This window comes from Aegilops tauschii, chromosome 2, assembly GCF_002575655.3.
Source record: "Aegilops tauschii subsp. strangulata cultivar AL8/78 chromosome 2, Aet v6.0, whole genome shotgun sequence".
Taxonomy (NCBI): domain Eukaryota; kingdom Viridiplantae; phylum Streptophyta; class Magnoliopsida; order Poales; family Poaceae; genus Aegilops; species Aegilops tauschii.
The window spans coordinates 585123690-585146789 of NC_053036.3; the positions used below are offsets into that span (position 1 = coordinate 585123690).

At 47.4% G+C, this 23100-nt stretch overlaps 1 protein-coding gene, 1 non-coding gene and 1 pseudogene across 2 annotated transcripts; 1 reads left to right on the forward strand and 2 right to left on the reverse strand.

The window, feature by feature from the left end:
* Positions 1–3152: 3152 nt before the first annotated feature.
* Positions 3153–5923, reverse strand: LOC109745439 (beta-1,2-xylosyltransferease XAX1). Its single transcript, XM_020304558.3, has 3 exons — positions 5345–5923; positions 4977–5240; positions 3153–4727 (listed from the first exon to the last, which is right to left on the reverse strand). The coding sequence occupies exons 1-3, from the start codon at positions 5541–5543 to the stop codon at positions 3514–3516; spliced, it is 1677 nt and encodes a 558-aa protein (XP_020160147.1). The 5' UTR covers positions 5544–5923; the 3' UTR covers positions 3153–3513.
* Positions 5924–6724: 801 nt separating this feature from the next.
* On the forward strand, positions 6725–22982 carry LOC109745443 (uncharacterized; annotated as a pseudogene).
* LOC120975111 (small nucleolar RNA Z247) lies at positions 17678–17816 on the reverse strand. Its single transcript, XR_005770949.1, has one exon. It is a non-coding gene; the product is annotated as a small nucleolar RNA Z247 (small nucleolar RNA).
* Positions 22983–23100: the final 118 nt, after the last annotated feature.

Sequence of the window (23100 nt, forward strand, 5' to 3'; positions counted from 1 at the left end):
TTTTGGCACAGAATTGTAAAGTGATACTTTGTAGGCACAGTTCAATGAATTGTGATAGTTTTTTGTTAAATACTCCCTTCATGGCAACTATGTCATGGAACGAGCCGGAGCCGGACCAGTCGATGTATTCGACCTGAATACTCTCGCCGGGCACGGAGGAGGAGGAGTTGTTGGAGTATCGTAAGACGCAGGCGTCGTACATGGCCCCAGCGTCCCATGTGTAGGGGCACTGCTCGCTAGGAAAAGATTGTGCCGCTGCCGAACGGACGAGACTTGCCTGCTCCCTTCCCATGCTCCCATCCGTGCTCCCGCATACGTGGCTTGATTTGATTGGAAGAAAATAAGGCCCGGCCCCACCCCCTGAAAATCAGGGGGAAAATGATTAGATTAGAAAAGAAAAAAGGAAAAGAACAACCGTAGGATGAAGTGGGAGCACGGATGGGAGCATGGAGAGGGAGCAGGCAAGCCGAATCCCTGCCAAACAGCTCTCGCACATAGTCCAGTTATAGTTGAGGTAGCACATGATGTGGCCGAATACCTGGTCCGGCGGGTCGCAGTAGCTGCTGTTGCGGAAGCCGCCGTTGCCGATGGCACCAGCGCAGAGGTGTTCATTTGTCAGAACCGCTCTGTGCTGCCGGGCCTGGTTGTCACGGGAATGGCACGCCCCGTCAGGATAAGCCCAGCCCAGCTGGAACGGCCCAGGAGGGAAGCAAGGCCCAACATTTTTTCCAAATGGTACAAAACATTTTTCTAAATTACACGGACGTTTTTTCATTGTATAAATTTTTTTTTGAAATGTCACAAATATATTTGTTGAAACGTATGAATATTTTTAAATGTCACTTACATTTTTTAAAAATTGTATGGGTAATATGTTTACACTGCATGAACGCTTTTAAAAAATTATTTAATTTTTGGAATATGTATTTAGGATATTTTTAAAAATATAATCAAAATTTTAAAAAGTAAACAAAAACAAACGAAGAAGCACGAAAACGAAGCTAACAAGTGTTATAGCTACTGGGTCGTCCCAGTAAAGTGATCTTTGAGGCGATGTGGACGGCTGTCTCACACGCCGCTTAGCGAGAATTCACAGGTAAGCGTTTAGAAGTTTTAAGATGTTTGCCTAAAAAAACAGTTTTAAGATGTACCCCTAAAAGTTTTGTACCATTGAAAAAACTCTCAAAAAAAGATGTACCCCTAAAAAAGCAGTTTTAACATGTTACCAAAACATTCCTTCCTGGTTTTTTCTTTCTTCATCTATTTCCTCTTTCTACCCTAGTTTTTCTAGTTTTCTCTCGGTTTTTCAGTTTGTTTTTCTTATTTATTTTCTTTTTCATCCAGTTTTTATTTGTAATTTTCCTTCGGCCTTCCTTACATTTTCCTTTTTACTTTGTTAATTATTTAACTTTTTAAAATTGTATGAATATTTCCAATTCGTGGACATTTTTAAAATTCATGAACAAATTCGTGTCATTTTTCGAATTTTCACGCATTTTCCAAATCCACCAAAAAAATTGAAATCCATAAACGTTCATGAACATTTTCCGAATTCGTGGACATTTTTACATGCATGAGATCTTTTAAATTTCCCAACATTTTTTACATACATGAAACTTTTTCGAATTTATGAACACTTTTACTAATTCATGACATATTTTAAATTTTCCAAAAAAAATAAATTCATGAATCATTTTCAAATTCATTAACATTTTTTAATCAACAAACATTTTTTTGAGTTTATGAAATTTTGTGAATTTTTGAAAAATATTAGAATATAACTGCCTGAAATACAAAAAAAATGAAAACAAATGAAAAACTCGCTCGTAGCTGGGACAGACACACACACACTCTCATGATCGTATCTATCTTCTTTAGTTGGTAAGCGAGCGGCAGTGTTGGTGTTCCATTTTCGGTTCTGTGGTGGTTCCTATCACTACTATTAAAGAGGAGTCCGCGGTTGTTCGTTTCATTACTCCGCACCCCCTCACATTGATTTTATTTTTTTCATGTCAAGCCCAATTCCCATTGATTTTTCTCTCCTCCCACTTTTTTTTCTTTGTTAGTTGGGCGCCTCTTTCTCACCTCTCCCCAACACGAGCGAGCAAACCCTCCCACTATGGCGTATACCTAGATGGCCGCTGCCTCCTTCTCACCTCCGTCTCCACCCTCTGCGCCTTGCCTGCACCCTCCACCTTGTTTTTCCCTTCGATTTTCTTCATCCATGAATTTGGAACAAGTTCCTCGACGCCGATGCCTTCGTCTCTCTCTCTGGTAGCCCCGAGGTGCGTCTCCACGAACGATCTCTGTCTGCCTATACTCTAAGGAGTAATTTATTCGTTCACTCCACTCCGGTGCCTGCTGCTAAGGAAGAAAAATGTTGTTTTCTCCGGATCACCAAAGAACATGGCGTAGCTCAATAGATGGACGCAGTGTGACTAGGAAGAAAATAACAATGAAATCCTCAATAAAATGGCAAGTGAAATGAAGAACAAAGAACATACATTCTTCTTGCGTGCAGGTGCACTGTCCAAAATGAGTGTTACAAAACCAACCAACCTGTGCTGTTTTGTTCGTTCATGTGAATCTTTTGTTCCGCATTTCTTGTTGTCGCGTTTGCCTGCGTGTGTGCGTGCGTGTGCCTACCAACCTGGGCTGGGGATGGAGACGATAGTGCTGTTGCTACGCTTGCAGCTTGTGGAAGCCGCCGAGAGTTGTCGGAGCGAAAGCAATTCGACCCCAAATTAAGATAGCACAAGGTGGGTGGTCCGACTGTCTGGGGCAGCAAAGAGGGAAGGCGACTTCCAATTCCAGGTTTAGCAAACAAAAACAGAATCATTCTTGTGCGCTGTGAAATGATTTCCCGCTCGGTGGATGGCTAAAGGTAGGCCCATGCCCATTAACAAATACTCTATGCTTTCATTAGTAAAGTGGCCTTTTAACAGCCTACACGCGTGTTCCGGGGTGTTCCACAGAGCGTAGATGATTTCCCGCGCTTTAGTTTAATTTAACTTGCAGTGGCAAGGACAAGGATGGTGAGAACGTTCTACTTCTATCGCACGACCTGGATCGGCGCACCACGGCTTGCAGTCATCGGAAGGAAAAACGAGGGGCAAGGTTCATGATTCAAGCTGGAGTAGAGATGCAGCATATTTGCAGAAATAACATTGTAGTATTTCATCAAAATCAATCCACTCCAGCTAGCTGGGTTGGCTGGCTGTATCATTTTTTAAAATTCGACGAAACTAAGGTTCATACTGAAATCACACCGTGCTGGCGTGCTGGCCTATTTTGAACTGCAGGTGAACTGAAGAACAAATAATGAACATTACAAAACCAACCAACAAACCAATCTGATCATGACCCTTTCCAATGTGCACTAGTTTTACAATGTTCCGCGTTTCTTGTCGTCGTGTTGTTCGCTTGTGTATGTGTATGTGATTGTGACGTGAGTAGTATACCTGCCATCACCACCCTGGGATGACAATGGAGACGCCGCCGCCGCGGCCGCCGCTACTCCTGCAGCTTGTCGATGGCCTGGAGCAGGAAGGGCCGGAACCTGGTGAGGTTCACCTTCACGTCCTGCTTCATGATGGTCTCGGCGAGCGCCTGCCACCCCTGCTTGTGCAGCGCCTTGGGGTCGCTGAACACCAGGTGCTCCCGAGGGTACTTGTCCTTGAGGCTCGTCTCCTCCTCGTCCACGTAGTACTCCACGTACCGGAGCTGCATCTCCCGCGCCGGCTGCCCGTAGAAGTTGGTGGCCATCCAGTCCATGTTCCCCCACGGCACGATCTGCACCACCACCGCCTGCGTCGGCAGGAAGATCTGGTTCGTCAGCCCGGCCCCGTGCACCGCCAGCAGCACGTCCGCCGCGTTCACCAGCGCCGCGAACGCCGGCACGTCCGCGCCCGCCTCCGCCACCGTCACGTTGAACCCCAGCTCCGTCGCCGCCGCCGCCACCTCCTCCAGGTTCAGCAGCTTCCGCGTGCCCCCGCGGGAGATGATCAGCATCTGCGGCCGCATCCCGGGCACCTCCCCGAGCGCCGACGGCCGGTCGCGGCGGAGCGCGTAGGCCGACCGGATGAAGCGGTTGTAGTCCACCATGGTGTAGTTGCGCGGGTTGCGGGTCGGGTGCGGCGAGATGATGAGGTCCCGGTCGCGGTACAGGCCGAGGAACCCCGCCGCGAAGCAGTGCACGCCGGCGTCCGCGTCGAAGTTGATGGGGTCGTAGTTGGAGAGCTTGCGCAGCACCGGCGTGTACTTCTGCACCCACCATGGCTTGTAGTTGGTGATGAGCAGCTGCACCTCGCCCTTGAGGTGCGACGCCGTCAGGAACAGCGGGATCAGCGCGTCCGTGTTGTCGTGGAAGAAGTTGTCCGTGTAGCCGGCCACGGAGAACACCACCGCCGGCACGCGGTGCTTCTTCGTGCACTGCGGCGCGGCCGCGGCGGAGGGGACCGACTTGACGGTCACCTCCACCACGGCGGGCAGGAGGAAGTCGTCCTTGCGGGCGTACGGCCGGAGCCGCTTCTCGCCGTTCTCGTCGAAGCCCCCGGCGCCCGACGGGTTCACCAGGTACATGGTCTTCTGCTTGGGGCTGATCCGGATGTCGCCGGACAGCTCGCACACCGACGGCCGCGCGTACGGGAACCCCTCGTCCACCCCGTTCTCGTCGCAGCTCATCTTTGCTAATGCCGCCCCATCCCCGCCGGCGCCGCCCTCCGCAGCTGATTCCATTCATTCACCAAGAAACAAACAAAGCCGCATTAGAACTGAATTTAGAGCGCGGGCAGATCTCAAGCAAATCTCAAGCAAATTAACTGCGTCGACATCAAGTGGGCGACAAATGTTTGCCCAGATTGCAGAGTACAGAGCATTAATGTGCCCGCTGACCTGGGAGTGATGCCAGTTTTGTTCTGCTTTCCAGTTAAGGTGCGAGGAAAAAGGAGCTGAGGAAAGGGGGCGAGATTCCTTACATGGCTTTGGCACGGAGGTCGTCGCCGCCTCCGCCGCCTTCTCGGCTTCGTCCTCCTTCCTCGAGAGCACCTCCGGTACGCCGGGCTCTTGAGAGCCGGCCGCCGCCGGCCCCTCCTCCGGGAAATCGACGGGATCCACGGCGTTGCCGTTCTCGCGGCCGATGAATGTGGTGTCTTCGGCTGGGATGGCATCCGTCGTCTCCGGGACGGACGACGACGCCGGCGGGGTGTTCTGGAGCAGGCCGGACGTGTTGGCCGTGCTAGCTGAGCGCGGATTCAATCAGCAGCAGCAATTGTTAGATCAGGGAGAAAGCCAAGCTTTGGGGATCAATGGAATGTAGAGAGTGAGTAGTGAGTGGAGCACGCACCGAAGACGGGGGAGTAGATGGCGAAGAGCTTGGCGAGGGAGACGTAGGTGAGGAGCGCGAGGCAGCAGCCGGCGAGGAGGCCGGCGCCGAGCTTCTTGGGCTCGATCTTGGAGGCGAAGCCCCGGAGGCGCGTGGGCGGCCTCCTGTCGCCGGCGCCGCCCGGCAGCTTGGACGGCCGCGAGTACGCCGTCGAGTTCATCTCGGCCTAGCTCCTCCTCCGCGGGACGCGTCGCGTCGGGGATCTACCGGCGCATAAACAGCGGGGCACACGCGCGCGCGCAGAGAGAGGAGAGAGGGGCTTGACTGGCTCCGTGAGAGGGAAGATGAGGAGGGGTCAGTGGAGGAAAAGGCGGAAGCTTGGTGGCGGGCGCGGTCGTTGGTGGCGTCGGATTTGAGCTGGGTGGGGTGGGTGTGGCTGAGTTGGGTGCGAGAAAGGGAAAGGGGATCTGCTCGGGGCGTTGCGAGAGAGGCACGCTTGCGGCAGGGGAACGCCGGGCCTGTTGGGGACGAAGACGAGCTGGAGAGAGACGTGCGCACGCGTGCGCGCTACTCAAGAGTGACCGTGTGTTTTTTTAGGCCAAACAGTGAATGCATGTGCTCCTCGCTCATAATACTGTCATACTCATCACTCATCAGTGTATATTTTTTCTTCACTTTGTCTAATTCACATCTTTATGTTTTTTAAGGATGTCACATCTAAGCTCCCACAAATATATAATGCAGCAATAAAAAACAAAACAAAAAACTAGCAGCAGTCTGGGAAAAAAAGAAGGCCCTTATTAGAGGGCCCTATCCATCAGTGGGACATGCAGGAATGAAATTTATAAAGAGCATGGGGTTTTATTCAAAACATTTAATGCCATGATGATCGATTTGTGTAAATTATTTTAGCTTCGTATTTGTTTCAAAGGCGTGTTAATAGAACTAACTCAGAGTGATTTAGATGTGTTTGTACCCCTGCGTGATCAATTTGTGGATTGACCCGTTACTTTTTGCAGCTTTGTGGTCCAAAATGAAACCGTCGCAAAACTTGGTGTACCCTAGCGCAATCACCTCATTCTAAGAAAGCGCAAATAGATTCATCGTAAAGTATATAAAATAAGAAAAACAAAGAAATTTGATGCAGATGAATGTTTCAAAGTAGATTGAAAACCCGCCTCCGTCCAAGAGCCGCGTACTGCAGTGTTAACAAAAAAAAGGAGCCGCGTAGTGTAGCAACTTCTAAACTAAATAAAATCAACTCTTAGACTAAAATCTGCGTGTGCTTTCCTTTCAGTGCCATAACCGGCACCAGTGTGGTACTGTACGGGCGGGTAGGCGCTCATTTCTTTGGCAAGGCACGACTTGCGCCGTGTGCGACGGTAGGTTGGCTCACAGCACATGGACCGGCTGGCTGCTTGGCGCGCCGACGTTTATTTGTTCAACCGGTAAGAACTCCCTGTCGCAAAAAGAAGTAGTAGAAAAGGGAGGCTCGTTCGTTGGGCAATCATCAGTGACACGCCAAAAGCGCGGCACCGAACATCCAAGGAAAATGGCGCCCGTGTTTTCTAGACTTGAGAGGTTCTCTTCCTACCAAATCTCTCGTGAACGCTGTACTGACAGCAATGCCATGCATCAGTAAAGTAAAGCGGAAGCTCGCACCGGCCGGCAGGTAGGAATAGGATGGGAGCGCCCGTATTTATTTCCCTGTGTGGATCGTAAGCAAAGGCGGCACCACTGGGATGTCGAGCAGGTGGTCTGGACTGGGATATGTTTCATGTTTTCCCATTTGGCGAGGTGGACGCCACAGGCGACCGTCGGCCACCGGCCCGACTTGCGACCGGTGTGAGAAACGTTTGCCATGGCTTGGTTTCGGCGCTTGCTTGTTTCTCATGATTCCTATTTTTGTCTGGTTTTTTTTAACACAGTACAGACGCAAACATCCATATATATGCGCATACACTCACTCCTATGAATGCACACACGCACACTCTATCCTTATGAGCACCTCCGAGAGACTGAGCCGGCATATCATCTTGAGATTTTACGAAATCATCGTAGGCGCCTCGTAATCGACGGGAACATCTCCTCCCACTGAAAGCGCATCGCCGGAAATCCTGGAATAAATGCAGGATAAATACGAGCACCAGGACTTGACTCTGGTGGGCTGGGGATACCATTGTCCACCTAACCATCCAATCACAGGTTGGTACGCTCTATGTCTGGTTTCGATGCTCTAGGTTTGGTGCACAACCATAGCAGATATAAACAATAATATACGCCCGGAATACTTGAGTTGGTAGGTGGGCGCGTACATTTTTATTTGCTTGAGCAGCGCACATTACTTGGCAATGGCAAGCTTGTCCTCGCCTCACTGTATATCGACACTGCATGCATTCGGAGCAACTATTTTAATATATACTACCACCACACATCCATAATAAGTGTTGCAGTTTTGAATAACCTCAGTTTAAAACTTGGGCACTTATTTTGAATAGGAGGGAGTATATCTTTGCACTGCACATGTACACAAGAGGACAGTCCATCAACTGGAATGGGGAAGAAAAGAACGGCACCCATATTAGTACATGAAATTCCTTGCAAAAACCCAAATTCTCCTCACTTTGCCATGTGATCTACAAAAACTAATACACAATACTGGAAGATAAATCAATCTCATTGCCATGTATACCGGTATAGTCAGAAAATAAGCCGGTATTAAAAATGAACTTTGTTGACATATGTATCAGAAAAACATCAGACATTAAGTTAGTTCTCTGGATACACTTATTTCAGAGAAAGACATCAAACAATTATCTACGTTATGTTAGTTTGCCGCAATGAGAGAAAACTAATCATAGTTAAACCAATGAATAGCATTGCAACGTATATGTGCTTGTACCATGTTCACAATATACCCGAGACTTCACCGAAGTTACTTTCTCAAACTTGAAAAGTTTTTTTTGATGTCCTAGAAGTGAACAATATATTGAGGATCAATAAGTGGTTGGGCATGCGGTTGCGTAGCCTAACGACCCGAGTTCAATTCCTACAATTGACAGGTGATGCACAGGGGTTTTCCCTTATTTATTGAGGATCAAGTTTGGTGTGTGGTCGAACCACTCATCAAAAAAATATGTTGATACTCATTTAAAAAAAATTCCGAGGACCATGTTTAACTTGGTAATTATACTAAAATGGCCGTATGCATCCCTAGTTGGTGCAGAGGCCGGGGAAGTGAAATTCTTCCCCAATTTTTTAAAGACGCGCGGCGCCGCCCCGCACCGGGGAGCCCCCGCCCTCCTCCTACAGCCTCGCCCCACCTCCGCTCCCCTCCGCCGCCGTCGCCCGGGGCGTCACAGGGCAAAGCCCTTGTGGCGTGGCGGCGGCGGTTTTCTCCTCGGACCCCGATCTGGTTGGGAGGCGGCGCTCCTTTCCGACCATATCGGCGGCGGTGGCGCAGATCGATGGCGGCATGGAAGTGGTGCGGCGGCGGCGGGGGAGGACGGCAACAACAACGACGGATCTGGCCTTGACTCTTGTCGGGCTAATTCGTTGTGCTACCGATCTCAATCGCCGTCGGCGGTGCACTGCTCCTGGACTTGATCTGCAACACGAGGATGTCTGGGGCGCCGGCCCTAGGCTTGGTGGTGGTGGCCTTCTTCTTCGTCGGAGTTGGTCGGCCGACTGGCTGTGCTCACATGGTCATGCAGTGACCGGCGGCTTGGCCGGTCGGCGGCGGCGGAACTTGGCCGGTGGCAGCGGCAATGTTCTGTCTGGATCTCGGGGCGGCGGCCCTGGAGGGTGGTGGCCGGTGAAGCTAGGGCTTCCCGCGGCGGCATGGCGTGGTGCAGTCCCTGTCCAAGGTGGATCTGTGACGGCGATCTGCTATGGATTGGTTCGGATCAGAGACGGTGACGAGCGCGCGGGATCCTTCTCGGCGGCTCTCGCGGCTTGGCGAGGCGGGGTGGGAGCCCCTCCTAGGCTCCAGTGGTGGCACACTCAGGCAGTGGCCGGTGCGCCAGGGATCCCACGGTGGCACTGTTGCTGCGGTTGGTCGCCGTATCTAGGTGGCTGGATCTGGGGCTTTGAAGGCGGTCGAGACAGTGCACAGGTTGTTGGGTGGATTTCTTGGGACGGATCCGAGTGAAAACCTGGTCTTCGGTCAATGGCCGGAGCCGGTGATGACGATGCCCTTATCATCGTTTCCTTCATGAAGGCATCATCGAGGTGAAGCTCCCAACTCCACTCAATACCTCCGGGGGAAACCCTAGATCAGATGATCGGATGTTGGCGGCAATCATGTGTCGTAACCCCCTTGGGGGCGGCATTCTTGGAGGTGCACTCGGCTTCGCGGGACCAGCGGACGGCTTCTTTGGTGGAGCGGTGCTTCATCCATACATTGATGGCGACGGATCTTGACGGCGTGGCACAGTGCAGATTCGGAGTTCGATGTGGGAGGATGGACTCGCGCAGGAGGACGACGCTGTCTGGCGTCGTGGTGGCGTCGATGGCAGTGAGACTTGGCACGGTAGATGCAACGGTACAACTCTGAAGATGGACTTGTGGCAGGTGGCTGCGGCGGCCTCATACCCGGCAGGCGTCCTGGTTGAGAAGTGCGCCGGACTGATAGGTGCCCCATACCAGACAGGCGTCCTGGTTGGGACCTCAGGTCTTAGATGTTTAGGTTTGGTTACGATGTATGTTTGGTATTAGGCCCAGGCTATCAGTGCCCCTTCATCAATTGGATAGGTGTAGCGACAGTTGTTGCTTAGACGGTGGCTTCAGTCTTGCTGTTGTATGATTTTGTAAGGTTTTGTGAGAATAATTAATAAAGTGGCTGTATGCATCGCCCAGATGCAGAGGCCGGGGTCATCCTCCTTTTCAAAAAAGAAGAAGTGGACAATATATGTAATATGGCTCAGAGAGACATCGCGGTTGACACTAGTACTAAGCAAAGGAACAAATTTCTTAGTCAGGTAAATCTGTGTCGATGCTTGTTAACCAGTCAACCTAAAAGGCCTCGTTGGATTGTAGGATTTCATCGGAATAATGGAGGATTCAAATCTTAATGATCTTTTTCTACGAAAGCCCTTTGGATCATAGGATCAAGACTACCAAATTTCTATAGCCCCATTCCTCAGAAATATCAACATGAACTCAAACCTCATTTCCTTTTTCTTTTTAAAGTCCAATGCACTTTCACTTTATCTATCTTCTCAACCATCTAAAAATTATTGTGTTCATTTCCTGAGCATCATCCAAATGCACCTCGCACAAAATTCCATTGTTTCAAAATCTTAGGAATTCACATTACATGACATCTTAATCATGCTTTTCCATATGGAAAACGCTAGTGCTCATCCGACAGCTTACGCGTAGCACGTCGGCCACCTTCGAGGCCGCCGAACCTGAATTGATCTGACAGCTCACAACAACCCCATACCCATAGTCCAGGTTTGCAACACGGGCCTTGTTGCAACCCTTTTCGAGCGCAACACATGGAACAATGTAAATGGTTGGAAGCAATTCGAACGACCGCAACACTTTCATGTTGCAAAGCACCCTAGCACAACACGGTCCTTGTTGCAAAGGTTGCACGTGACCGGAGATCAAACGGTTCGACCAACTACAACAGTCAGGTGCATGTTGCTAAGCCCCCTAGCGCAACACGGTCCTTGTTGCAAAGGCTGCACATGCCGGGAGATCAGATGATTCAAACTATCACAACACGGTTTGTGTTGCAAAGCCCCCTTGCACAACACGGTCCTTGTTGCAAAAGCTGTGTATGATGGGATGGAAATGGTTTGAACGACTGCAACACAGTTCATGCTGCAAAGCCCCCTAGCGCAACACGGTCCTTGTTGCAAAGGCTGCACATGTCGGGAGATCAGATGATTCAAACTATCACAACACAGTTTGTGTTGCAAAGCCCCCTTGCACAACACGGTCCTTGTTGCAAAAGCTGCGTACGATGGGAGGGAAATGGCTTGAACGACTGCAACACAGTTCATGCTGCAAAGCCCCTAGCGAACAAGGTCCTTGTTGCAAAGGTTGCGGCTGAGTCGACGAGAGAACTGTTTTCTGGTGCGCCATCTAACAACTGCTGAGGGACCGACCCAATCGAATCATCACCCGGCCGACGCGTAGCATCCGCCTTTTCATATCCCAATGTTTTTGATTACTTCAATCAAAAGAAGCCTTTAACCTTTTTTTTTGAGGAACTAAAAAAGAAGCCTTTAACTTAGACATGGCCGTCCTGCAAAAAAAAAAAAAACTTGGCATGGCCCAGCAAACCATCATAGTACTCGACAATAACCACCGAAGGCCCAAGCCCAGCTACCGCCTCATCACCCCTCCCTCTCACAACTCCCGCACGGCCTGCAAGGCTGCAATCGGCCATCGGTGTTCCTCTTCCGCCAGCAGGCGGCGCTGTCCTCGTCCTCCTCGGGCGGCGGCGGCGGTGACGGCGGAGAGACGGCCAAGGAGCTCGGCGACCTCGCGCTCTTCCTCGCCCACGTCGCGCCCTTCTACCCCAACGACCTCGCCGACCTGCCCGACCAGATCGGGGGCCTGCTCGACACTAACGCCCGCGCGCTGCCGTCCGGCCTCCGGGTGCACCTAGTGCAGGTGCTCATACTGCTGGTCAATCGGAAGGTGAACTCCTGTTCAATTCATTAGTTGCCTTCAGATGGAAAAAATTGTTTGGTATTGGTGGGCTAGAGGGGATGCTGAGCTATTGGTACGAATTATTGTTCAAATTCATTGATGTGGGGTCTGTTTGTCGCGGTCATTGTTTAGTTGAGATGGTTTTTCTGCTAGTACATTGGAAATATGTTCTGTTTCAGTTTTGTAGTGTCGGATTTACTATGTTTTGCTTCTTATAACCACACAGAAGATTTGTTCAAGTTGGTTACATTAGGATAGCAGCAAATTAGGCTGATGGGCTTTGCATTGTCCAGGAATTCATTTATTTATTTTGAATAAAAGGGGTTCCCCCCCGCTTCATTTTCATTCAAACGAGTCAATGAAGCCAAAAACTACACTGTTGGCAGCACTCGGGCTCAAGCCAAAATTACAATGCCTCTCTGCAATTTCCTCTCGCCCGCCAGATTCTTCATCTCCAGGCAATCCTCAGGAGTTATCTTCTTGCCTGATCAAGGAGTAAGAGACATCTCCGCAGTAGCACCGATTGATCGTCCATGCACAGGATTTTCCTTTGATGAATCATGACACTCACACGTCCCAGCAGATTTTGAATACTTGTCCACACCGTACCCTGGAAACAAATATCATTTCGCATCGTCCATAAGCTCCAGATAACAGCAACACAGGCTATATTGGCCACAGATTTCTTATTGTCATTACACCATAGATCAGCCAATTCAAACATACTACAGGGAATTTGAAAGTCGAAACCTAGGATACTACGATAGATCATCGTCCAGGAATTCATTCATACCTATACCGCGATAATGCAATGGCTGAAGCCTAGGATAAATCATCTCAACCGAAAGTTTTGGACTTTGTCCTGAACTGTAATCAGCACTGTTCCCAGAGTATATGGTCTTGGTTTTGTTCCTTCCTAATTTGATGTTCTATCAGCCCCATTAGGAAGTGTAACCGGACCGCGAGTCCGTGATTGTCTGGCTGTCATCTTTAAAATTTAAGGGCCTCTGGGTCGCAGTGGAGTTTCTAGAGGCGTTTTTTATTTGGTAATGGAGGAGGATAGAGAGTGGATTATTACCGAATGAAGAGCTTTTTTTCTTTGCCTTGTAGAGTTCAGTTTTGCAACCTCATATCATTGTAATCTTTTGATAATTAAATGTTTAGATTGTTGATCTGGAAGACACCATGGAGTTATTTATGGAGCTTCAAGTCATCGGAGACCGAGCAGTAAAAAAGCTTGCATTTTCACATATTGTACACAGCATCAGAAGGATGAATCAGAAGCACAAGAATGAAGCCAAGAATCGCAAACTGCAAGGCATCCTTTTTAAATTAGTACAGGTTTGCAACATCTTACACTTGGTTTGATAAGAACTATTGCGCTTAACATTGTAGCTGGTAAGCATACACTTGAGACCGTACCCGGTTCAGGGCGACGGTTGCATGTTATATAGGCAGGGGCGCGACTCCCTGATAGCGTACAAGTTGTTGAGATTGAGACTTGAGATACAAGGGATAAGCTACTTGGAGTACAAGGGATAAGCTGGAGAAGGAATATTGTTACAGAGAATAACTACCTAGCCTATCTACGGTTGCAAACCAGATTACCTAGCCGCACCACCTTGACCCATAGTAACGTTGTTTAACACCCTCCCTTAATCACAACTTGGTCAAGTTGAGATTACGCTTGAACTCCTCAAAACTTCTTGTGGGCAATGCTTTTATGAAGCCATCTGCAACCTGATCTCGTGAATGCACAAAGCGAATATCCAATTGTCTGTTTGCAACTCTTTCTCTGACAAAATGAAAGTCTATCTCGATGTGTTTTGTCCTTGCATGAAAAACTGGGTTACTAGACAAGTAAGTAGCACCCAGGTTGTCACACCATAAACATGGGACCTTAGTGTGCTTCACACCCAGCTCTCTCAACATGGACTGGACCTAGATAATCTCTGCAGTAGCATTTGCTAGTGCTTTATACTCAGCTTCAGTACTAGATCACGATACAGTAGCCTGTTTCTTTGCACACCATGATATTATATTTGGTCCAAAGAAAACTGCAAATCCACCAGTAGAGCGTCTGTCATCTATACACCCTGCCCAATCAGAGTCAGAAAAAGCACTGACAAGAGTTGGTGAAGATTTGCTGAATGTAAGACCAAGACTCATAGTATTTTTCACATATCTCACTATTCGTTTGGCAGCAGTCCAATGAACTGTGGTGGGTGCATGAAGAAATTGGCATACTTTGTTAACAGCAAAGGATATATCTGGCCTTGTTAAGGTGAGGTACTGAAGTGCTCCTACTAGACTTCTGTATCTAGTACTATCCTCTTGGTTCAAGAGATCTCCCTCTTCAAGTGACAATTTTTCTGTGCTAGATAAAGGGGTTGAGGAGGGTTTACACCCTTGCAAGCCAAATCTCCTTACCAAATCAGTAGCATACTTTTCCTGAGAGAGATGAAGACCATCTTTATTTTTCTTTACCTCAATCCCTAGGAAAAAATGTAAGTCTCCCAAATCTTTAAGAGCAAACTCAGCACTTAGGTCCTTCAACAATCTTGTCACTGCTTCATTAGATGAACTTGTGACAATAATATCATCAACATAGATAAGCACACATATAGATGTTTTCGACTTATTGTAGATGAATAGAGATGTATCAGACTTAGACGGAACAAAACCAAGTGCTTGCAATTTCTGACTGAGACGAGAGTACCATGCCCTGGGAGCTTGCTTCAGTCCATATAGAGCTTTGTCAAGCTTACACACATGGAAGGGTTTATCCTTGTTCTCAAAACCATGAGGTTGTTTCATGTATACTTCCTCTTCCAGAACACCATCAAGGAACACATTCTGCACATCTAGTTGTCTGAGACTCCATCCCCTGGAAACAGCAATAGACAGCACAAGACGAATAGTAGCAGCTTTAACTACAGGACTAAAAGTGTCCTCATAGTCTATACCATACCGCTGTTGCAACAAGTCTGGCTTTGTAGTGATCTATGGTTCCATCGGACTTTCTTTTGATCCTATAAACCCACTTGCAATCAATCAATTTTTTACCTTCCCGTGGAGAAACCAGATGCCACGTGTTATTTTTCTGAAGTGCCATGTATTCCTCTTCCATGGCCTTTTTCCAACGTGTATCACTGAGGGCTTCATCAAGAGTACTAGGTTCACTTGTGGTACACGCTAAACCAAACTTGGTTATCTGTTTATAATTAACTGGTTGAATTACTCCCTTCTGTAGCCGTGTACGAGGTTGAACAGACGAAGTAGTGTTGTTGGCGAGCGCAGAAGATCCAGCATCTGGACCCAGCAATCCCAAGGCAGATCCCCCTGGCGCTCCTAACGCGCCAGCCGCTGTATCAGCGGGATCTTCTGTGGCGATGGACGACGCTGGAGCTGGGGCAGTGGGCGCAGAAGATCCAGGCCGCGCCGATGGCACAAGCCTGACCGGATCGGCCTCGGATCGCAGGCCTGTCGTCAGCTGGGGCGAATCCGCGTCGGATCTCGCGCCCGACTGCTGGCGGCGTATGTAGTGGTGGGGTCCGCTCGCGGGCTAGCGGGCCGGAGGCTCCTGCCGCGTGGCCTTCGAGGATTGGCGCGGGCCGGACGCCGCATCTGGCCCAGTTGAGGCGAGCCGCGTGGCCGCCGCTGGATCGCTGCCGCCGCGCCTGGAAGGCGACACGGGATCTGGCGCGCTGTCGCCCTGCTGGGGCGCGGATCCCGTGACAGATTTGCTGCCACGTGCTGGAGCGCCGATCCCGATGAAGATTTGTCCCCCGCCGTGTGACACATAAAATGTGAAGCGTTTGGGGTGATTTCTTCACCGTTTTCTGTGATTCCTTCATCATTTTCTGCACCATTTTCATCTGCATCATCACAAGACTCAAGTGCACGGTTATGAGGATTAGTCAACATGTGATCTTTACAGTTATTTCCCCCTTGATCAAGACCGGTAAGACTAGATGGTAGAAGGAGAATTTCTTGGCGAAGTAGGGCACCGGCATTGGGATGAAGAGTGGCGAAGGGAAATTTTGTTTCATCAAAGATGACATCTTGTGAGATATAGACGCGTCCGGTTGGAACATCAAGGCACTTGACGCCTTTGTGTTGAGCACTATATTCAATGAACACACATTGTTTGGATCTAAAACTGAGTTTTCGATCATTGTAAGGGCGAAGATTGGGCCAACAAGTGCATCCAAACACACGAAGAGAAGTGTAGTCTGGTTTGGTATGGAGAAGCCTTTCAGTGGGAGTTTCATTGTTTATAACACGACTAGGTAGCATATTAATGATATGAACTGCAGTGAGAAAAGCCTCGTCCCAAAACTTTAAGGGCATGGAGGCACCAGCAAGAAGGGCAAAGCCAACTTCGACAATGTGTATGTGTTTGCGTTCAGCAGACCCATTCTGTTGATGGGCATGCGGACAAGACACATGATGAGAAATGCCAAGTTTTTGGATAAAAGAGTTGAGCTTCTCGTATACGCCACCCCAATCAGATTGGAGGGCTATGATTTTGGTGTCAAATTTTCTTTCAACTAAAGCTTGGAAATTGAGAAAAACTTGGCATACATTGGATCTTTTCTTAAGAAGATAGATCCAGGTAAATTTGCTATAGTCGTCAATGAAACTCACATAATATGTATGTCTACCAACAGAGGAGGGAGGGAGCGGGTCCCCACACATCAGAAAAAAATAAGCTGCAAAGGCTTGGTAGAAATACTTGTAGAAATAGGATAAGACAACTGATGACTTTTAGCTCTTTGGCAGGAATCACAAATTGTTTCAACATCACGCTCTCCAACATATGGGAGCTTATTTTTCCTAAGCAAACGCTCAACTAAAGAAAAAGATGCATGTCCTAATCGATCATGCCACTGTGTTGATGAGACTTTGGTGGCACTAAAAACTTGTTTATTGAGTCTTCTAATCTCCGGAATCAATGGGTAAAGCCCGCGAACACATCTACCTCGATATAGCACCTTCCTCGTGGCCTGATCCTTGATTAAAAAGAAGAAGGGGTGAAATTCAAGAAAGACATGATTATCAATGGCAATGCGATGAACGGAAAGAAGACTTTTGGAAGCACTAGGAACATGCAAAAAATTTCTGAGATGAATTTTTCTATGAGGGGTTTTAATAACAGAGTGACCAATGTGACCAATCTTCATACCTTCTCCACTAGCGGTGTGGATGTGATCTTGGCCACGGTACTTCTCGCGCACGGTCACTTTTTCCAGCTTGCCGGTGATGTGGTTTGTGGCTCCGCTGTCGACGTACCAGTTCGTGTCAACACCATATGAGGCTTCAGCCGCCCCGGCCACCTTTTCATCTTGGGACGATGCATCATAATCATCCTCAAATTGGTACCAGCAATCTTTTGCTGAGTGTCCCAGCTTGCCACAGATTTGGCACCTAACAGCGTCCGGGCGTGATTTATTGCTGTTGGAGGAGCTGGTGCGCCGACCCCTATTGTTGGTGGAGGAGGGTCGGCCGCCGCCGCGCGGGTTGCCTTTCTGGCCGCTGCTGTTGCCCCCACCATGGCCCTTGCCCTTGTTGCGAGGAGGTCCACGGTAACTGAGCCGCCACCGCCGCGGCCGCGTGTGGCGATGTTCGCCGAAGACTTGAAGCCGCCGCCGGTCCCTGCCCCTTGGAACAAAGCCACCCTTTGATCAAAGTTACTCATCTGAGCAAACAATTCATCAAGAGTGACCGGGATGGTGCGGGCGTCAAGGGCAGAGACCAACGGTTGGTAGTCCATGTCGAGGCCGTTGAGGATGTAGGAGATCAGCTCGTCATCCTCAAGTGGCCGCCCTGCCGCTGCAAGCTCGTCGGCGAGGGAGCGCATGTGCGCAAAGAACATGGCCACCAATTGTGTTCCCTTCTGCGGGTTCGTGAGGGCAGCGCGGATGTTGTTGATGCGGGACAGCGAGGTTGACGAGAACATCCTTGCCAACGCCGTCCAGAGCTCGTGTGCGTGGGTGATCGCGGTCACCTGTACGAGCACTTCTTTGGACAGATTATTCAGAAGATAACCCAGTACCTGCTGGTCTTCCCTGATCCAAAGTTGATGTAGAGAATTCGGGATGGTCTCCTTCTTGCCATCCTTGTCCTTGGAGACACGACCTTGGCTGGCTCCGGCATGCTCCCGTCCACGTACCCGAAGAAACCAGCACCGCGGAGTTGTGGCGTGATTTGGGTACGCCACAGGATGTAGTTGGTGCGGGTGAGGCGCTCGGTGACTTGGCCGGAGAGGGTAGGGTTGGAGGCGCTGGAGGAAGCCATGGCAGGAGGTTTCGGTGGAGGAGAGAAAACCTAGATGTGATGGAAGAGTTAGGCTCTGATTACCATGTGGGAAACGTCGTACCCGGTTCAGGGCGACGGTTGCATGTTATATAGGCAGGGGCGCGACTCCCTGATAGCGTACAGGTTGTTGAGATTGAGACTTGAGATACAAGGGATAAGCTACTTGGAGTACAAGGGATAAGCTGGAGAAGGAATATTGTTAAAGAGAATAACTACCTAGCCTATCTATGGTTGCAAACCAGATTACCTAGCCGCACCACCTTGACCCATAGTAACGTTGTTTAACAGAGACCATTTCCCACCTTATCTGATTATGTCCTGTTTCTCAGGGCGAGGAAGAGTCGAGAGCAAAGAGGGCTTTCACTATCCTATGTGATCTTCACCGTCGAAGGGTCTGGTTTGATGACCGCACAGCAAATGCTATATGCGATGCTTGTTTCCATCCTTCTTCGAGGTGCATTTTTGTAAGGAAATGTTGGTGTCTGCTGTTGGTTGCTTCCCATCTAAACAAGTGTATTCTACATGCAGGCTTATGTGACAGCTGCTATTTCATTGCTCATTGGGTATGAAACTGTTGAGCAAGAGGATGATAGTGATGCCAGCAGTGAAGATGAAGCAATTCAAAACCCAAATGTTATACTTAGTAAAGAGGATGTTTACAAGGTGATTTGGATGTTTCTGCATATTGGCGCTCTATTGATAGTATTTTAGATCTTATGGTTTCATTTGTCTCTTCTGATGCGTTGTGTCTTTTCTTTATTTACTTTCTGCAGTCAAATCACAAGGGTACCTCTGCTAGTAAGAAAAGGAAGAAAGCTAAATTGGAGCGTGTAGTTCGTAGTATGAAAAGGCAACAACGTAAATCCAATGAGGAGACTGGCTCCAATTACTATTCGCCCCTTATGTATTTAAAGGATCCCCAGGTAGAGCAACATCATAAATTTTCAAGCTGTTGTCATTGTCACAATAAAATGAGATGCCACATCCACTTCTTGCTGTTGATGAGATAATCTTCTATTATGCTGAAACTCCTTTTGGGGCTCTTACAGGGTTTTGCAGAGAAACTCTTCTCTCGGCTACAGAAATGCAATGAACGATTTGAGGTTGGTCTTATTATTCCTATATCTAATATTCCTTCATGCTGCTGTACTGTTCTTTTGTATGTAGACACGGTTTACTCAGTTACACAGTGACCATTATCTACTATGCAAATATGTTCACTCATACTTCATGATGAACGTATTGTATCAATTTGGTGTCATAGATGTCTGTAATTTCTTATGTTGATGGTCAATCTTTGAAAGTTCGCTGACACAGATTGTAACATTACTTGTATTATGACTTGAGTAAGAACAACTCTCAAAGTAGGAGAATACGGACTTAAATCTCAATTATTAAATTGTGTACAGCAAGATCGGTTGGTCAGCTCACTAGGCGGTTAAAGGGTAATCTACATGGGTATAATTATTAGAAGTGTTCTCCGAAACCAAAAAAGGTTGCTTTAGATGATTGGTGTGAGCTAGTTTTCATCCAATGGTTAAGATTGTTAAATCCCGTTCTTCTGATTATTCGGCTTGTTCTGACTTGATATGCTATCATATCAACCTTTTCCACATTTAGTATGCGATTGCATGCTCTTCTGTAGCATAGGTTTCTGCCACTTTTTTTAGTAAACACGAACCATACAGTATAAAGGAAAACCATTGCATGTGCAGGTAAGGATGATGATGTTGAAGGTCATAGCAAGGACTATTGGGCTGCATCACTTGGTTTTGTTGAACTTCTATCCATATCTTCAAAGATATTTTAAAGTATGTTACTTAACTGAGAGTATGCCTAGCTTGCATCAGCCTTTGAAAAATTGCTAGTTTTATTCTATGCTGATATGGTCATAATATTTTTCACCCTTATGCAATGCAGCCTCATCAACGTGATGTCACCACTCAACTTGCTGCAGCAGTACAGGCTTGCCATGAGATGGTTAGACACTGCACTTTTCCTCTGTATTTGTAGCCAATGATGTTGCTTCTCTGGATATTTTTAAAATACAACAAAATTAATTTGTTTCGATTGCAGGTGCCTCCTGATGCTGTTGAACCGCTGTTCGAGCAGATAGTAAATCAATTTGTGCATGATCGTTCCCGTCCGGAGGTTTGCATGACTCGCTTATTCATCTTTTGTAATGTGTGTTCTCCTGACTAACATGAGCATATGTGTAACTAACTCACTCCTTTTAGGCTATGCTGTTGGCCTGAATGTTGTGAGAGAGATCTGCATGCGAATTCCATTGGTACTTAACTTGCTCTTCTCTGACATCTCAATTTGTGCATTTACATGGTTTGCAGTGCTACCTTAAATCACGACCTAGAATCATTATGCTGGTCATGTTGCATTGTTTGCTACCTTGTACCCTTGGGGAACACGTATGATTATACTATTGTGGTAGTTAAATCATAAATTTTGTTTGTAGACTTGTGGATGGTAGACTGAAAAGATTGTGATAGTTGTGTAACTCCAAGTTTTAAGCATAACTAAATGAAGATGTATAAATTTGGCTATACTTGACCATGCTTAGTTTATTTTGTTTTTGTACTATTCTACCATTATTGTCGATCTGATGTTTGGGAAGTTTCATTGATGCTGTTCTTTTTATGCATGTAAAATACACATGCAGTCTTGCATACCTTGTGTCCTAGTGCTCTCTGGATTCTAGAATGCACAGGAAGATAATCTTGGTTCGTTTACTCACCTAAGTTTCCTTGATTCTTTCTCTAAATCTGCAGACGATGAATGAGGATCTACTCCAAGACCTTGTTCTATATAAGAAGTCCCACGAGAAAGCTGTTTCTATTGCCGCTCGCTCACTTATCACATTATTCAGGGAGGTCAGATATTTTCTTGCAGATTCTATGTCTGTTTTGGCATTTACAGTTTTGTTTCACTTAGCTAAACCTACTTTTGTTCTGAATTCAGATCTGTCCTTCATTGTTAGTCAAGAAAGATCGTGGCCGTCCTATTGATCCAACTGCTCGGCCAAAAGCATTTGGAGAAACCACTATTGCTAGTGATGTGCCTGGAGCTGAGTTGCTAGATGGAGAGATGTCACCAGAAGGGGGTTCAGACGATGAGTCTGATGCTTTTGATTCTGATGACGAGTAAGTGTTGCCATCTGCGAGTGGTACCCGACAAAGTTTGGAGAGTTTATCAAACAAGCTTGATGCCAGTGAAGATCATGAAGATGAAGTATCTGGGGAACAAGATGATGCAGAGGAACTAGACGAGGATGATAGTGATGACGATATGGATGAACTAGATGACGACTCTGACGTGGATGGTGATACTGATGTGTCTGATGAGGATGAAGATGAGAAGCTCAATGACGATTCAGAGACAGAAGACTCGGACCCGGAGGTTCAAGACAGTGATGAGGAGGATAAATCAAAGGGTAGCAGATCCAAGGTGCAGAAGAGAAAGTTAAGTGATTATATTGGACAACTTGATGCTGCAGATGCAAGCCTTCGAGCTCTGAAGAAGTTAGCAGGAGCTAAGGAGGCCGAAGCCTCAACAGATGAAGCTGGCAGAATTTTCGGCGACGAAGATTTTAACCGCATAAAAGAGCTCAAGGTATGTGAATTTTGCATAGCTTCTCCACTTATGTTATACATTCATTCATTGTGTTTCAAGCTTAGAGTACCCACTCTTGTTAAAAATTAAAATTGCTGTTACGCGAACATTTTACTGAAAGTGTATGAGTTTCAGGCAGAGAAAGCAGCAAAGTTGGCTTTGGTTCAACATGGGCTCAGCAAGGGTGACACAAGATAAGCGACCTTCAAACTTCCTTCTACTGATGAGCTTAGCTTGAAGCGCATCGATCCATCGCAGCTCGCGGTATCCTCTCGCTCCCCGCACACAAAATCACATACATTTTATCTATATAAACTATTCTTCCCACCCACCACACGCGCAAAATCACATACGCTTGACCTATATAAACTATTTATGCAGACTCACGTCAAGAGAAAGATGACCGAGGAAGAGATATTAGAGATGGTGAAAGCTGGAAGGGAGGATAGAGGAAAATACCAAGCAAGAGCAGCTATTAAACAGAAAAAGGTAACCTGAGAACCTTATTCCCTTGTTTTACCCCTTGCTATTACATGTTCGTGGCTTGTGAAAATGTGATCTCGTGCCATTTCAGATACGTTATCGATGTCTTAGCTTTCTCTTCTGGGGATTCTTTTTTTAATCTTCTGTTATTTGTCTGATCAATTTCTTTTTAGTGTTTGTTAGACGGGTGGCTCGAGCAATAAGCAGAAACAGCACCAGAAGAGGATGCCTTTGGCGGCAAAGAGAGCAAAGGCAGCGCGTTCTCGCCAGGAGAAGAAGTCCAAAGCGAAGCACTCAGGAAAGCAGTTCAGGGAAAGGAAAGCCTGGAAATAACGAGGGCTCGTATTTTCTTCTTTGCAATTGTTGCCTGGACATTTTGACTGCCTTAAGGATATTGTGTCTGATATGTTTACATATGATATGCAGTTTACAGCAAGGCTGTTTTTTAGTTATTTGTTTTTTTTTCTGGGAAAGAATGGAGCCTGTAGTTTCTTCTCGTTGGAGGATTTAGCCAACTAATTCTTGAATGTTTTTGCTCGACGAGTCCTCTGAATCCCGCTAATAGAACTGGCCTAAAAAATTACTAACCTCTGTTTAAGACGTTTTTGTAGTTCAATTTGAACTGTAAAACCGTCTTATATTTATGAACAGAGGGAGTGCATTACATAATACCGGTATAT